The sequence below is a fragment of the Anolis sagrei genome, chromosome 2 (assembly GCF_037176765.1).
Source record: "Anolis sagrei isolate rAnoSag1 chromosome 2, rAnoSag1.mat, whole genome shotgun sequence".
Classification (NCBI taxonomy): Eukaryota; Metazoa; Chordata; class Lepidosauria; order Squamata; family Dactyloidae; genus Anolis; species Anolis sagrei.
This window is the reverse complement of record NC_090022.1, coordinates 218677375-218695511: the sequence shown is the minus strand read 5'-3', so window position 1 is coordinate 218695511 and position 18137 is coordinate 218677375. Positions and strand designations below refer to the sequence as shown.

General features: G+C 36.5%; 1 protein-coding gene across 4 annotated transcripts in view; it reads left to right on the top strand.

Annotated features, from left to right (window-relative positions):
- The window catches only part of KDM4C (lysine demethylase 4C), a 276898-nt gene that overhangs the window by 12188 nt on the left and 246573 nt on the right, over window positions 1–18137 (top strand). For 3 of the 4 annotated variants that reach the window (XM_060762301.2, XM_060762305.2, XM_060762304.2), the window contains exons 2-5: window positions 6476–6528; window positions 7427–7591; window positions 13235–13410; window positions 17137–17251. In XM_060762301.2, coding sequence (XP_060618284.2) covers window positions 7448–7591; window positions 13235–13410; window positions 17137–17251 — 435 coding nt within the window. In that variant the 5' untranslated portion in view covers window positions 6476–6528; window positions 7427–7447. The remainder of the gene's footprint in view (window positions 1–6475; window positions 6529–7426; window positions 7592–13234; window positions 13411–17136; window positions 17252–18137) is intronic. The other variant, XM_060762302.2, reaches the window with a different exon arrangement.

Genomic DNA, 18137 nt, shown 5'->3' with positions numbered 1-18137 from the left:
TGAGTATATAGGAGATGTGTTTCAGTTCACATAAAGAACTGAAATTTAAAACACTGATCACAAAGGTGATGGGTGGAAACAATGTGACCTCAGCTGCCTAGTGAAGGAAGAGCAGCAATGCCGTCAAATTTTCAGTCAACCCTCTCAAGACTTTGTCTGCTCTTCTACCTCTAAGAACTGGTCCAGTACATCTTCTGGCTGGCTTAGATTGGACACTGAAGGGTTTATAATTTGAGGTGTGACTCTGAGTGCATCTTAAAACATAAATTTAGGCAAATGTGTAGAGATGGGATGTTGGTTATGTGTGACAACAGTTGTGTCCCCCCCCCCCCCCCCTTGACCTTGAGAGAACTTGAGGGAATTAGTTAATTTCTGGAATTTCCATTTTTTCCACTGGGGCCATTATAATACAAAACAAACTGAGTGGTGATGATCAAATGATTGGTATTTATTTATTGTGTTAGAAGTGAATTGAGAATACAGTTATAATATATAAAAAACCACAAAGAAAACTTGGCATTATACAAAATTTCCTTTGACCAGAAGCTAGCAACTTCAAATGCCTCTGGTGTCGCTGTAAGAAGGTCTTCCATTATGCATGTGACAGGGCTCAGACTACATTGTAAGAAGTTGTCCATAGTTTGCTCTTCTCCACACTCGCATGTTGTGGACTCTACTTTGTAGCCTCATTTCTTAAGGTTAGTTCTGCATTTCATGGTGCCAGAGTGCAGTCTGTTGAGTGCTTTCCAAGTTGCCCAGTCTTCTGTGTGCCCAGTGGGGAGTTTCTCATGTGGTATCAGCCACTGATTGAGGTTCCAGTTTTAACTTGCCACTTTTGGACTCTTGCTTGCTGAGGTGTTCCTGTGAGTATCTCTGTAGATCTTAGGAAGCTATTTCTTGATTTAATACATTGACTCACTGGCTAATATCTGAACAGAGGATGGGCCAGAGATGTCAGTGCCTTGTTCCTTTCATTATAGGCTGCTACTTCCTGATGGATGTCAGATGGTGCAATACTGGCTGTGGTGTAGGGTGTAGACATCCTGTGATAATGCGGCATGTCTTATTAAGAGCCACATCCACTGGTTTAATGTGGTGAGGTGTATTCCACACTGGGCATGCATACTCAGCAGCAGAGTAGTAAAGCATAAGGGCAGATATCTTCACTGTGTCTGGTTGTGATCCTCAGGTTCCCCTAGAAGTGATTGGTGGGAAGAAAGTTCTCAAGTGTAATTACTTTATGATGAACAAATCTACTCCAAGGAAATATATGTGATTTCTCCTACTCCTGGAATCCATGCTTACTTGCTGTTTGCAACTGAAAAAACTCATCTTGCTCAGTGAAGAAATGTGGAATTTCTGAAATCTTGACTAGAACTGTGTTCAGGTTTACTTAGTTTCAGTAAAACTGTATTTTAGAACAATGTGTTAAAGAAACTTTAATGTCTAATAATACATGATTGTTTTTTCCCATTTTCATTAAAATTAAAGTTAACTTGCCTCATTAAAGAAGAACTTAAATTGTAAAGCAAAATAAAGAGGGCAAAACACACACAAATGAGAGCTTGTTTAATGTGTATATGCTTCTATATTCAGACACATGTCTAGCAGTATGTATGAAAGTGCTATGTGCATGCAGTTTCAGTTCAGTGTGTCATAATAAGGTATATGTAATAATATGAAATCTGGGCTTCCATATGAATTCTTTTTATGCTTCTGTGGCCTCAGTCCAACATTCCTTTATCATAGTATAAATACTTACTTCAGCATAAAACAGCTCCAGGCAGAATAGAAATACCCCCATATATCAATGACTGAGTGCCACTACATGGTACCCAACTGTAGTGCAGAGTACAGAATTTACAACTGCTACATTTAATGCATTCTTCACCTTCCAAAGGCAAGTCACAGATGAATATGCTTTCAGCACAACTCTGCTTTCATCAGAATATATCCACTTCACAGTTGTGACTTTTTAGTTCTGCATTTTTGTGATTTATGCATTCATTATGGTCTGTGTCTAGTAAGTAATACTCACAAGGCTTTTCTTATAAGAGTAGTTTGTATTCTGTTTGGGATTTCTGAGATGTTTCTTAAGGACCACTTTCATGCATTGCTAAAAAAGAGAAAATGGTTCCGCCAAACAAATACCTGTAAATTCTTCATTTGGGTTTTGTGTATATATTGAATAGATACATTGTATGGGAAATTTAGAATAATTATTATAATTTACATAAAATATAATATCTCTCTTTATAATGGGGGAGAGTGGGAATAGGTGACCTCTTCCCCTGCTGAGTTTGCTGTTCAGGTGGTAGCTATTGATGCGCACCTTAAAGGCTCCTACTCTCCCTACTTGTTATTCTTTATCTTTAAAGTTTACTTGGTCTCTAGATAGCTCTCCAAATAGGCAATACCTTCATATAGATGACCATCACAACACTTGACTATCACAAAACATGAGAAGAACTGCTGGTGTAAATCAGTGGTTCCCAACCTGTGGTCCATGTACCACCAGTGGTCTGCAACAATGAAAATATGGTTCGTAGCCTCATCATTACTACACTGTTGTCTTGAAACCATGTGGCAATGAGAGCGAACTGGTCTTGCAAAACCCTCTCATAGTGCCGAGGCAGCAGGGATGTCTGGAGGGGAGAGGCTGACTACCCATGAAAGATTACTACTACCACATCAGCTCTAGATTATTAAATATGGTTTTCTGTGGGCAAGCAAATGTCAACTACTGGATGGCATGTGTTCTGTATCAGAAAATAGAGCTGATGTGGTCTATCCAATGCAGTTTTCTGAATCAGCACCCCAAATAACCAAACCAAATCTAAAGTTGACCAAAACCGATTCGTAACCCTTTTGGTACTAATGTTGGAGAGTGGTCCCTGTTCAAGTGGTTCCTGTTCAAATAAAGGTTGGGAACCACTGGTATAAATAAATGCCCCCTGGAACACTAATTGCAATATCAAGAACAGAAGTAACTTAGCTTCTAAATTAGCAGAAAATATATGCAACAGAAGAGTGCATTCTCTATGGATAATTAAAATGATAATTGTATATTCAGGTGCTTGTACAAGTGTTTACAAATCTGTGGGACATATACTACTGTATCATTTACTTGTGCTTTGAAGATGACTTTTAAGATATGATACTTAATAGCCAGACAGGTTTGATTTTGCAAAGGTTTTCTGCTCAGTAAAGATGATCCTCTTCATCCTTTTTGTTTAGAAGAAAGTCACAGCTGGCATAATATAATTTGGACACATGAGATTTGTTTAACTGGCGAATTCTGGAGGCCTTTTTTGAGACAAGTGGGAATAGTAATGTAACATTATATTTTTCGTTGGCTTGATGGAGACTAGGATGCATGTAAAGACAGTATTTGTCAAAATTGTTTTGCTTTGTAAACCTAGATGATTATTACTGTATTACTATAGCCAGGGATTTATTTACATTAGAAGTCATATTGTTCACTTCTTTATTATTTTTTATGATTTTTTTCAACTTGGTAAATTTGTTTTAAACAACTTAAAACTTGGCTTAGGAAGCAAGCTTTTGGAGACGCTAGGTCTTTAATGGAGGTATTTTAGTAAGATCGATGGTTTTAACATTTTAATGCTTGTAACCAGTAAGAGCATCTATTTTTGATATTGATGTTATGTTATGTTTTCAGTAATTGCAGTGGTTCTATTTTAAGTTATGTTAATTCGACCTATGTTTTTTTGGTATTGTTTTAATTGTTACTTGCTGTAAGCCACCCTGAGTCCTTTCTGGGAGAGAGGGCGGGATATAAATAAAACATTATTATTATTATTATTATTATTATTATTATTATTATTATTTCCAGTTGGATACAGAATGGGAACTAATTATGAATCCATCAGAAACTACATGATAACTCAAAGCATACAGCTTCTACTAATTATATGGGGCCTTAATATATCTTATAAAAGAAGCATAGCATGGTAGAAATGGTTTGCTCAGTGTCACTTTGTGTAGGCTTAGTGAAATTAAGAATCAGGTATGGGCAAACTTTGGTTCTCCAGGTATTTTGGACTTCAACTCCCAGAAATCTCAGCTGGCTTTTTAGCTGTTAAGAATTGTGGGAGAACCAAAGTTTACCCATGCCTGTTAGAAATAATAAGGAAACATTGTAAAAGAGGTAAATATATGCTTTGTCATCTGCAAAGATTTGGTGGGAACATAAGCCTGAAAAAGTTGTTGACTATGGTGAAGTAATTGTCTTAAGGACAATTAAAATGATTAGTGTAAAATATGTTAGACACAACTGGTTCAGTAAAATAAACCTTGGATTATAGATATGGCAATCCTGGAGAAGAGATGAACGAATGGCAAAGAGAAAATATTATGCAATATTGAGACCTCCAAATTGAGATTCAGCACTTCTGAGAAAATAAATCAACCATGACTTCAGTGGTGATAGGTATTTTGGCAGCACTTCCAACCCAACTGACAAAATATCCGAATGAAATTGACATAGATAGGATCACAGTGGCATAATTACAAAAAGTGATAGAATTTGGGATATGTCACATTATTCAATGATACCTCACTGATTCTTAGACCAAATCCAAATCATTGATGGTCCAAGACTTCAGTCAGTAGCAGCTGCTAAATTATGAAACTGTGAAACCATAATTTTGAACTTTCATTCGGAGGGGAGGATTAGAATTTTCATATTTAGTACTAAAGAGCTGTTGTGCATGGATCAGCAGATGGTTGCTCTATGCTGCTTACTGTGCCTTTTGATGCTTTGATGGATATAGTTCAATCATGGGCAAACTTTTTTGGGTGGGGGCCACATTGGGGGCCAGGGTGGGGCAGGTAGGCTAGGCCAGCTTGTGAGGGAGGGGCAAAAGGGGAAGCCAAGGGCAATTGGCATGGGTGGGGGGCATTTGGTGCAGTGAGGGTACAGGCGTGTTTGGCATGGGGGGCAGTTGGCGCAAGGGGGAGATTGGTGTCTGGAGGGAGGATCCTCCTCTCCGTCTGGGAATACAGTGGCTCAGTGCATTTCTAAGCTCAGAGGAAAAAGAGACACATAGCGCTGGTGATACATTATCCATCAAAGTGAATAAGGCAGTTTCTGTGCTTTCCACCCCCTTACTTGAAACCGGCTTGAAATTTCAATCTGAATTGATTTCCTGCTAAACCAAACAAATAATAAAACAAGGATATAGGCAATATCTGAACATGTCATCTTGTCTTATATGAAAGAGTTTTCATGAAAAGACCTTCATGGGTCATTGCTAAGATTGGCCAAAGTGGAGTCGGAGGGATTGCTAAGGATTAAATAGAACTTGTCCTGAGAGCAAGGCACTGCACAACTTTGGATTCTTTTTTTTTTAAACTTTTTAGAAAAAAAGTTCATTTCTACAACTTTTTGATTGCAGGGAGTAGATTCTTTTTTCAGAAGAATCTGGGGTTTAATCATAGTGATTTTACCATCATAAACAGAGATTGAAAAATGTAACGCATATACCATCAAACCCCATTCCTTCTAAGAGTCTGATTTTCCGCATTTTAATAGCCTTCCAGAACAGCTACAGTTTGTCACTTTTGCTCTTGTTCTCAGCACAAAAATACAGAAGTTACATTTGAGAAAATTTTGCCATCTGATGTATTATAATTATATGCACTCCCAAATTATAAGCAATATTCTAATACTTAAACCTAACGTATCTCCGAATGTACCTCCCTCTATGAGCCAGTTAGGAAGTTAAGATCGTCTGGGAAGGCCCTGCTCTTGGTCCCATCTACTTCGCAGGTGTGTTTGGTGGGGATGAGAGACAAGGCCTTCTCAGTGGTGGACCCTCGACTATGGAACTCCCTCCCAAGTGAAATCAGATCAGCCCCCTCCCTCCTGACCTTCAGGAAAAAGTGAAAGATGTGGATGTGGGACCAAGCTTTCAGTCAGTAATAGTGCAATAAGACAATACAGAATGCTACAATGACAATTGGAATGGTCTCGGATTATGGCATCACACTGCATGATTTTAAATAAGTGGTTTTAATGCTTGATACGTTTTTAGCTATGGTTTTAATGTATATATTTTTTAATTTGATGCATATTCATGTTGGCATCTAATTGTTGCCTCGATACGTAAGCCTCTCTGAGTCTTCTAAGGGGCGAATAGGGCAGGGTATAAATATGATAAATAAATAAATAAATAGACCTATATTTTATCTCAATTACGTAGAGTTTTAATATTATATTGTCTTTTGAACTACAGTTTTGAGTTCCACCCATTTTTCTTAGCTGTCTTCTCTCTCTAAAGTTATATTTTTCATCCTGCTAGTACTTCCCTGCTTATTGAGAGCTTTTGAAGTAAGGTTTACAAAACTGTACATTTTAAAATGGTTAAATATGGATTAATATAATAATTTAAATGCATTTTCTCTTTCTCTTCCCCTTCTTTTCCCTTCTCCCTCTTCTCCTGTTACTTAGGTTGAAAGAAAACTGTTTTTGAGTTGATGTAGAAGACAGGTATCAAGTTACAGGTAAAAACAATGCCTTCATTTTTTCTCAATCTTTCCATATTTTACATGCTTACACACACTTCTTAAAAAGGCTAAATATTAACTTTTAATCTCCAAACTGTAAATAGTATCACCTTTACTGTTTGATAGCTGTGCCCTGCTAAATCCTAAATAAAATATAGGTAGTGTATATAATATTTTATAAAGCATTCGCTGAGCTTATATCAGTAATTCATTGTGTTGTATTTACTGTCCCCTTCCTGACTTTATAAGGAGTATTTGCAATCCTGAAAGTCCAGTTGAAATTTATTTTTATTCTGATAGAACTTCGAGAATTGATTTTTCAGAGAAAACAGACTATAATCTATTTTTAGTTGTTGATTTAATTCATTTCAATTTTATGATGATTTAAATGCTTTCTAACAGTTGTAAGCTGCCTTGATTCCCAAACTGGGAAAAGGTGCGATATAAGTGTAATTGTATGAGTTATGTATGGGTATCATCGTTTCACTCCTGAATTGGCCATAAATGTCAGAAATAAGTACATATATGTGAGGTTTTATTTGGATAATAAATATTAAAGTGAATGAATTTCCATCTCTTGTCAGACTTGTTTTCATATATTAATTGTTCGAAATACTGGAGTCCATTGCTTAAGATGTAAAAGCATGAAAGAAGTGGTGACTACTGAAAATGTTCATACTTTTTGGGCTGTATCTATATAATTATATACTCTTCAGTTTTGTTTGTCTTTACTGTAGACTTGTATTATACACCTAGAATCAGTATAAGAGCAAAGAACTATAGATAGAACAAGGTCTTCAGTCAGCATGGGCTGCATTGATATAATTGTACAAGCCATTTTAAGTATTTTTTTTTGCTAAAACATAATTGTGATTAATATATATTTGCTCATTAGCAGGTATAACATTGAACAGCCATGGCTGCTCAACCAACAGAACCTCCACCAAATCCAGGCTGTAAAATTATGACTTTTCAGCCTACAATGGATGAATTCAGGGAATTTAACAAGTATTTGGCTTATATGGAATCAAAAGGGGCTCATCGTGCTGGATTGGCAAAGGTAATTCTTTGATATGCTGTAGATGATAGAAAATGAGTTTAAATAATATGCTCCTTCTAAAACCTCCTGTCAAGGCTCTGTGAACTGCAGATTTACTGATACATTAACACAACGGCTTTTATCATATTACTGTCTAGTTATTATTTTGAAGAAATCTTGTTCTTACTTTATGCCAAATAGAACAGTAAAATATAGAAAAAATCTGGTGAAACTTTTTTTTAAAAATGTTGGATAATTTGCGTTATGAGGATAAAGTTGGCATTCAAATATTACTGCTACAATCAATGCCTGAAGGTTTTTAAACAGAGACTGGGTGGCCATCTGTCAGGAGAGCTTTGATTGTGTGATCCTTAAATAAAATAATTTCCTGAAATGAAATAATAATATACAAACCATCATTACTAAAAAACAGAAAAGGATTGTCTGTGCAGGTGACTGCACATCATTTACAATTTGGTGTTTTTATACTTTTCCCCTTATTAGAGGTGTTATTACATTGCATACATATTAAATGTATATGCTCTTCTGTACTACAATTTATAGCGATTAACAACACTAAAATATAAGATAAAATACAAAATTATAATTAAAACAACAAAGTTAATCAGTTTTATTATTATTTATACCCCACTTTATCTCTCCTGAAAGAGAGAAAAGAAGTGAAAAACATTCAATCACTCATGCGTTGTACTTACACCTACTTCAACAAATAGCTTATAAGACAAATAATAACATTTGTGCTTCTCAGGTAAAAGATGACAAAGGGCCGGGCTGGTAACACAACTGGTTAATCAGCTGCAATAAATCACTGCCGACTGAAAGGTGGCAAGTTCAAAGCCCGAGTCAGGGTTGAGAGCCTGACTGTTAATAGCTGTTTTAAAAAATAGCTGTTAAAAAAAATTGCCCAGCTCACTATCGACTTAAGCAGTTCGAAAACAGCTGTGAGCGGTGAGTAGAGAAATTAGGGACTGCTTAAAGCGGGGAGGCTAATTTTTGACACCATAAAAATGCAGGAGAGCAAGGAAGAAATACTACGATCAAAAAGTCTCGGCGCCATAGTAGACAAAGCGACAACTCCCCCTGTAGCCAAATCGAGCAACCTCCAGGATCCGGTGGAAGAACGGCTGAATGGCCTCTGTCTGTATGTCTTGTATGTCAAAAACGGCATTGAATGTTTGCCGTGTATATGCGTACAGTGATCTGCCCTGAGTCCCCTTTGGGGTGAGAAGGGCAGAATATAAATACTGTAAATAAATAAATAAATAAATCTAGTCTGACCTTTCTTGAAATGAAGTTTCAGAGATTTTAAGCAGCCATTAATAAGGCCTTTTCCTCACCTTCATACCAAATGGCCAGACAGATATAGTGTAATGAAATCTCAGCAAGTTTATATGGAACAATATTTCATATAGCCTGTTCATATAGCCAAGGTCATGTAGGACTTTGCAGAGCATAGCCAACGTGGGTTTTTTTCCACTTTGTGACTTGTACTCCATCTTCTGGAAAGAAATTAAATATTACATTCTGATAGCCTTCATTGGCTTCTCCTCCCTCATACCTCCAAAACAAGCTCCATAGGATACTCAAACACTGAAGCAGATGTTGTATCATAAGAGACTTAAAAGAGAAATCTGCTTGACTTACAGGGTCCATTTGGCCATTGATGGGCACCATTCTTTTCACTTGTTTTTATCTACCTTGTACTTTTCAGTTCCTATCATAGGCCAGGAGGTCATAAGTACATAAAGAGTTTTGTCCACTTGAAAGTATCCTTCACAAAATTGAGAGAGATAGCTAATGTCCCAAAGGTCAGGGTCAGAATCCAGAATGACTTTAACAGATTAGAGAGCTGGGTGAAAACTTTACAAAATTATTTCAACAGCGAGAAAAGTAGGGTACCATACTCTGGGAGCAAAAAAATGAAATGCAGATAAATATAGGGTGGGTGATACCTGACTTAAAAGCAATACATGTGAAACTGAGATAGGAGTTTTAGTAGACTACAAGCTAAACATAAGTCAGTAGTATTTTTCAGCAGTTAAAAAAGCCAGTATGATTCCAGTTTGTATCAATAGGAGTCTAGTGTCTAGATTATATTCTGCATTGATCAGACCTCATCTGGAATAGCGCTGTGTCCATTTCTGGGTACCACAGTTCAAGAAGGATATTGACAAGCTGTAACGTGTCCAGAGAAAAATGACCAAAATGATCAAAGGCTTGGAAGCCAACCTCTATGAGGAATGGCTGAGGGAGCTGGGTATGTTTAGCTTGAGGAAAGGAAGGCTGAGAGGGGACATGATAGCCATGTTTAAATATTTTGAAAGGTGTCACATTGAGGTGGGAACAAAGTTGTTTTCTGAAAAATGGATTCGAATCACAGGAAAAAGAAACACCTCAACATTAGGAATAACTTGCTGATAGTTAGAACTGTGGATATTCTGCCTTGGAGTATGCTGGAGTCTTCTTCTCTGGAGGTTTTTAAACAGAGATTGGATAGCCATCTGTCAGGAAAGCTTTGATTGTGTGATCCTGCAGAGCAGGGGATTGGTTAGTATGGCCTTTATGGTCTTTTTCAACTCTATGATTCTCAATAGAAAAGATAGCCTCTTGTATAATTGGTTACGTGTGTATCTGCTTTAAAAAAAACTAAATGTCTAAACATTACATTTATCTTTTTAGTTGGATACATTTGTTGTGTGTGTGTGTATACATGTTGAGTACATGGAGAGATTTAGTGCCTTTGGGATACTGTTTTCCACATTGGAGGCTTATGAGTGTTGTATGGACGTGTTTCCTGAAGGGTTGCAGTAACTTCCAACTAATTAAATCTCAGTTAAAGCTAGAGTAATAAGTTCTCATAGGCCATATTGCTTCATATATGTCACCAAATAACTGTAATCTCAAATTGTGTAATTTAGCATGGTAGTAGTAAGAAATGGACTACAGAAGCAAGATGGAGTCAGATATAGGCAAATTGGGGATTTGGAAGCTTCCAGGAGAAGAGTAGGGAAGAAAGAAACAAATAGAGTTTAGGAAGTGGGAAGGAGTGAAAAATGCTGAGTCTGGCTCTTGCAAAACAAAAAGAAATTGCAGGCTAGTCATCATGTGTGATTGTGGTAACTAAAGGGGAGGGTGGGACAGTCATTAAGCATGGCCACTCATTCCGGACTAAGCCTTTGTGTGCTTTGCCTAAGTTCCTGTTGTCTTCTATTGAACACACATATTAATGAAATAAAGACGTGAAATTTTGCCTTACCTTGTTTCCTCTGATGAAATTAGCAAGACAAAGATGAGAATAATAAGAAGGAATTGGAGGCAGAAGAGGAGAGAACAGGGAAGGAGAATAAAAGATGAGGACAGACAATTGAAAAGGAAATCTGATTGTAAGCAGATTTTATAAGGATAGGCCTCCCCCAGGTGACTGCACACCCTTCAAAATAAAATTAAAGATAAATTAATCACACCACCAAAAAGAGGGAAGGAGAGCTTGAGGCTGGCTGCTAGTGCACTGAAAAAAAATCTCCTGAAGATGGATTAGGGCTGCAAATATTGCCTTCTCCTGGTACCTTGTTGCCTCCCAAAGTAGCATTTAGTTCCTTTCTGTGTTTGCATATCTCTCATGAAAACATTGTCATATAGACCATCCTATATGTATGTATGTGTGTGTGTGTGTGTGTGTGTGTATATATATGTATATATATAGAGAGAGAGAGAGAGAGAGTCTAGAAATTGTGGTCAAAAAATCAACTAAAAAAACTGAGTCAACTTATCACTGAAATACAAGTACTGTAACTTAATTCTAATTAAAAAAGAAATTGTCTTTCTTCTGAATGAAATAATGCAAAGGGAGAGCATAGTCCTTCCTGACAGAATCCACTCTGCTATTTTCGCTGTGGGTTTTTGAATGTATTTGCGGGAAAATGGCAGTGGTGGCCAGGAGTGGTTGGCGCTTTCCCCCTTCCATGGAGTGACCCTCAGGATATCTTAGGGCCATATCAAAATTCTTAAGTTTGGCACCAAAACCCACCCTCGACTTATGCATGAGGGCAACTTTTACATGTGCATATATGGTAAGTAAAATGGAGAATAATATTACTGAAGTTCTTATATGGCTAGATATTCTCTCGTATATTTATTCAACTGATGTACATAAGGAAGCAACCATTTACTAATTTCATTTTACTTGACCGAAATTTTGCCATCACATTTTAAATGGCAATATCTCTTTGAAGCTCACTTGGAGCCATAATGACTAAACTGTGGCTAAATTTAAAAAAAACCATAATGTGTAATCAACAATATTTTAATTGGGCCTATTAAAAAGCAAGAAATACATCATGAAGCTTTTGAATCACCACTGGTCCTTCTCATCAAGCAAAGGTGTTAAAATCATACAGGAAAAGAAATGATGATGTTAGAGTCAAGGGGCTACATTAAACATATCATGAGAAGACTTGATTCACTGGAAAATATAATAATCATGAGAAAAGCGGAAGGCAATAGGAAAAAAGGAATAAACTTTCCTTAGTTTGTGAAAAGCTTCAAGCAGTGTAAAGAGGGCAGAAAGGTTTTGCAGAGTAATGAAGTGTAATTTTCTGACATTAACAATTGTACTATGTCTCTACTTGCTGTTTGCCTTGTCCATGCACTGTGTTGACTTTTTTCTCTCTAACTCATGACTATTTCTGGAATATTACATAATAATATAGAATAAAATAGAAATCCCTGTTTATAGAGAGAGGTTCTACATCTGATGATGTTCAGTTTGTACAGAGCAAGGATTTATCTGCAACAGCCATGTGCAATATCAAACTCATTTGTAAGCAATGGCGGGTATACTTTCCTCAAGATCCATTTGCCAACCCAAGAAGTGAAGGCATAGACTAACAGAAGATGCTGTGTTAAAGTGTGTACAGTTTTCTGTTAGCCTACAAGTCACATTCAAGCAGTACATCTCCATATAAACCTTGGCCAAAGATTATAATCATTACATAGTCTGTACTACCACTAAGCACAAAGAAGTACCACCAACTGAGTACAGTCCTTACTTATATTTTAGTCAAATTTATAAACATACACATATGCAGTATATTAAGGAATTAAGCATAAAGATATTTGGAAAAACAATCTATCAAGTTCACAAGTTGGAAAATAATTAAGAATGATTACATAGTTGTTTTGGGGGATCCAAGAATAACGGATAAATAGTTTCAGTGTCTTCATCATTTACATTAAAGTTATGTAAATAATCTGCGATCATTATTTTTGTTTCTGATTTTCTTTATATATTTAATTTTTCATTTGTAGGAAAAACACATTACAAATGCATAAACATACATAATAAAATGTATACTAAAGAGAAAGAAAAAAACTTAACTAAAACAATCCTCCAACTAAAAATGCTAACGCTATCCATAAACACCTTTTCCCATAAGAAATACACAAAAGTTGAATTTCCACCCTATACAATTATTTAACCTTTCTTTAACTTTAGGCTAAACAATTCTTCTCTTGACTAAAACAAAACAATCTGTATGTATCAATTTTCAAATTCTGCAAGTGTAATTTTTCATTCCTTCTTTATAGAAAGTCTTTATATAAATTCTTTTGTTGACACTTATTTCTCTTTTTCTAAACTTCTAGGTAATTCCTCCTAAAGAATGGAAGCCAAGAAATACTTATAATGACATTGATAATCTGATGATTCCAGCTCCAATTCAGCAGATGGTCACTGGTCAGTCAGGTCTCTTTACACAGTATAACATTCAGAAAAAGCCAATGACTGTGAAGGAGTTTCGACAACTTGCCAACAGTGACAAGTAGGTATATTCTTCTACTTTTGCTATTGCTATCCTCCTTTTTTCATTTATCCCCTACCTTTCTCTCAACATTTATTTATTTATACTTTATTTTTATCCTGTCATTCTCCCGATTTAAGGATTCAAGGTGGTTAACAACAAACATGATACAATACAATTAAAAACAGAGCAAATTATTAAAATATGCATAAAAAATTTAAAAACAATTGCATTTGTGTGTCATAGGGCATAAGAATATTAAAACACAAATAAAACTATGTTAAAAAAAACTACACAGCTCTCCAACTCTCACCCACAACCTCCCCAGCAGCCTACCTTTCATCATTCCCTAAATACCTGATGGCAGATGTATGTTTTCACCTGTGAAAGGCAAGCAGGGATGGGGCCATCCTGGTCTCTAGGGGAGGGAGTTCCAGAGTCTGGGAGCAGCCACTGAAAAGGCCCTTTTCCTTGTTCCCATCACAGGCTCATACAGAGAGATACTTTCCTTCAATAACCTAGACCCAAGCCATATAGGTTAAAACTAGCCCTTTGAATTGTGCCTGGAAATGAGCTGGTAGGCAGTAGAGCAGTTGTGACAGGGAAGTTGTGTGCTTCTGTAGCACACAGAGAGGTTAAGTTGGTTGTGCTAACCTATGTATTCCTCCAATGAAACCATGTAACATATGGCTACTAAGAGCTAATCAATACATGACTTAAGTCTTTTGTACTATCATTTATTTTCTCATACTGTCCATGAGTATATAACTTATTCTGCAGGAAGTATTTTTTTCTCAATATAGTACTTTTTTGGATTTTTTCATCTTGGAAAATATTGTTCTTCATATGTTGACATTATTGTTTGGCGTATAAATCAGATTATAATTTTACGAATAGCTTTTGCAATTTTAATCATGTACAAGCTTTAAAAGCATTGAGTTGCCATGCAAAAGCATTCAGCCAAAGCAAAGCCAAACTAAATTTATCCAACTGAAATATAGATAATCCCAGTTTTGTTTTAAAGAATGTTTTAACTCTTAGTACAAATATACGTTATAGCACATAAGGTGCTTCTTTTTACATCTAGCTTTTACCTTTGTAATACAGAATACGCCCAGCAGACTAAAATATTAGATTAGATTTCCTGTAAAACAGAAAATTGCATATATATTTATGTAGACGCAGGGGAAATGAATTTTGAGCTGTGAGAAAGGTGAAATATTAATTAATTAATGTATAAATGAAGGATAAATGCACATTCATCATGAAATAACATAGAAACATTATACCATACTTTTTCTTCATGTTTATTGTCATGTATTCAAACTTGGTGTATAATACAACCCCCATATCCTTGGGGAATACGTTACTGGACTTAGCATGGATACATGAAACCATAGATAATAACAAACCCTATTATTTTCATTGGGATGAATGATGGCAGTACTGACGAGAAGGTGTAGTACAGGCACAGGCAAATTTTGACCTCCAGTTGTTTTGGACTTCAACTCCCAAGAATCCTAGCTAGCTTACCGGCTGTTAGGAATTATGAGAGTCAAAGTCCAAAACACCTGAAGGGCTGAAGTTTGCCCATGTTTGGTGCAGCATCCACAGGCGGTTCCAGGTGAATATGTGAAACTGTGTATATAGGTTCTGTGGATATGGATGTCATATTGTACTACTAATTTATTTATCTCTTAGTTAGGACAACGTATCGCAAAAGAATTAAAATACCAAGCCTTCTATCATAGCTAGATATCGTAAATGTCTTGAATCCACGATGCTCAAAGGATTGTTTCCTCCCAAACTTTCTTCCTCCTAGACCTATTTCTTAATATTTGTTGGAGAGACTTTTATTCAAGTTTTATCTGTATCTGTGATTGGTTAGGATGGGAGAGAGCCTTCTTGATGCATGTGCCTAAAGTCTGGAATGTCTTATTCTGTTGCTCTCTTATTCTGTTAGCACCGGGATTGTGGCGCAGCTGGCTGAGTGTCACCTGCATTAAGATCACTCTGACCAAAAGGTCATGAGTTCGAAGCCAGCCCGGGTTGGAGTGGGTTTCCAACCAATTGTGTGTAGCCTGTTGTCGGCCTTTGCAACCGAAAAGACAGTTGCATCTGTCAAGTAGGAAAATAAGGTACCACCTTAAAGTGTGGGGAGGCTAAATTAACAGATTTATGAGGCCATGAAGAAGACTCCAGCAAAGCATTCCAGCGGGGAAACCTGTGGGGAATACGTAAGTGCTTCATCAGTGTTGCAGACGGACGATGAAAGCGACAGCTCCCCTGGCGGCCAGAAAAAAAGTTAAATAACTTCTGTGTATGTCACTATATGTTTGTATGTCAAAAATTGGCATTGAATGTTTGCCATATATGTGTACACTGATGAAAAGAAGCAAGGGAGCGGAGGGATGATTTATTGTTGCCACCAATTTGAAAGGAACCAGTATTCAGGAGATTTTACCCCAGTTCCCAATTTTAAAAAGAACTGGCTGATTTGTAATGGAGGTTGCCGATTAGGAACCAAATTTACCATCAAGTTGGAAGGGAGGCTGTTCAATTGCACCTCCTCCTTTATTAAAAAAGTAATAACTTAGTAGTAATTACACTGTATATACTGTAGCATGACTGGAGAGAAGAATGTAGATTTATTTGGTTACTTTTCCCTGTGTTTCTGCCACCACGTGAGGTAAGTTGTAATATTGTGAGAAATGGCACTTTGGACACAGAATAGACAGAGCTGAGGCAATCTTCAAATAAAAGTTAACAATTTTATTAAGTACACAGGGTGTGATTGCAAGATGTAACTTTTCCTTGTTGCACTTGGAATAATACTTGTAACTTTAACAGTTCATTCTTTCAAGTAACACAGTATCTTTCTGATGTAGAGCACTTGTTTCAGACAAAGTTTCAATACAGGGATGTTTCCCTTATTTGATCCTCCCTAGATCAAATACTAAGTAAACTATTCTTTAGCCTCTCCTTAGACTAAAAGAATACCAGCTATGTTTCACCATTCGGCTGCACTAGCCTGAGAAACTTCCAATAGCCAAACCCAGCTTTTCAAAGCCTCAATGCTTTGCTTCACAAGTCACTCCGCCACCTTTCTTTTCCTTCTCTCCCAACTCCTAACTCCTGACTCCTCTGAACCTAACTCCTGACTCCTCTGAACCTAAACCCGGACTGCTCACTCCTCTAAACCTAAACCCTAACTGATTTTTAACTGTCGTTTTTTCAAACTCTCCGCTCTAAGCTCCTCCCACTTCCCTCTCTCCTGCATCGGTCTCCATGGCAACGCACATGGAGGACTCCTCTGACTTAAGCCGCTCCAGCATTATTGCAGCCAATCTAAACACAAATACAGTTAAAATCATACCATTTATAATCAACTCCTGTACAACTGTAATCCGCCCTGAGTCTCCTGCAGGGTGAGAAGGGCGGAATATAAAAGCTGTAAATAAATAAATACATAAATAAATACTCTCCTGCCACACAACTATTTCATTTCCAGAACAGATTTCTCTTGCACAGCAGATGTTTTTTATGTAGAAGACCCACATGTTAGAATACAAAAAATGTATTGGTTTGGTGTGTTAGCCTGGATCTCTTGGGATATTTTTCAATTGACAATTATACAAGGTACACAAACGGTTTAAATAAATGTTGATGGTTTGTAATATCTGATAACTAATATTTAAATGCTCTATCTTTTGTAATTACTATGACATTTCCTTTATCTCCTTACAGATACTGTACTCCAAGACATTTGGACTATGAAGACCTGGAGCGTAAATACTGGAAGAATTTAACTTTTGTGGCACCAATCTATGGAGCAGATATTAATGGAAGCATATACAATGAAGTATGTGCTATAGTTGGATATTTTTCTAATTATCTAATGTTACAACACTTCTCATTTTAAAGAAGAACAATAGTTCCAGTGTTGTCTACTTTCTGTTTATTTTGAGTCAATGTACACTTTATTTGATGACTTCCTATTTGCCCTACCTGTCTGCATTTTTAATACAGCTGTGCCGATAATTTTGAAGCCATTAAAAAAAATAGAAAAGCTAGGTATGGCAACAAATCTGATAAGAAAAGTAAGATTATCAAGGGAAAAAGAAGTAACTGAGGAAAACGTGAGAAACAAAAGCAGAGGAAGAGGGATGCTAAGAATGCAATCTGTGTACATCTCTTCAGAAGTATACTACATTATGTAACATATTGTGCATCCTTTTCTGTGTTTTAGGACTACAATTCCCAACACTCTATCTAGCATGTCTAATGAGAAAGAATGCTTGGAACTGTAGTTCAGTAAATATGACTTCCACTGCAGTGTTCCTTGCAAAGAAACATAGATGTAAAACTGATGAGATTTTTGAAGGGAGATTAGCTCAATCTAAATAGCAATGCTTGTACCAGTTAATTTTTCTTCAGCCACTAGATGGTACCCTTGTACAAGGATACATTTCTTTTCATGTTGTGAGCTATTAGTGAAATATGTTCTAAATTTAGAATCTAGATCTCATATTTATTCACATTAGGGATTTATGTGTTCAGAAAGGAAAGGGAAAATATGCTCAATCTAGAAATGAGGCTATGGAAGGGGAGAAAGTACATAGCATATTTTCTCATGAGAAACTATGAGATGAAATATTTTTTGCATTAGTGATAATAAAAGCTGTGTAGACAACCTAATGGAGGCAAAATAGTTTCCACAGTATGTAAACAGTCATTATTCTATGAGA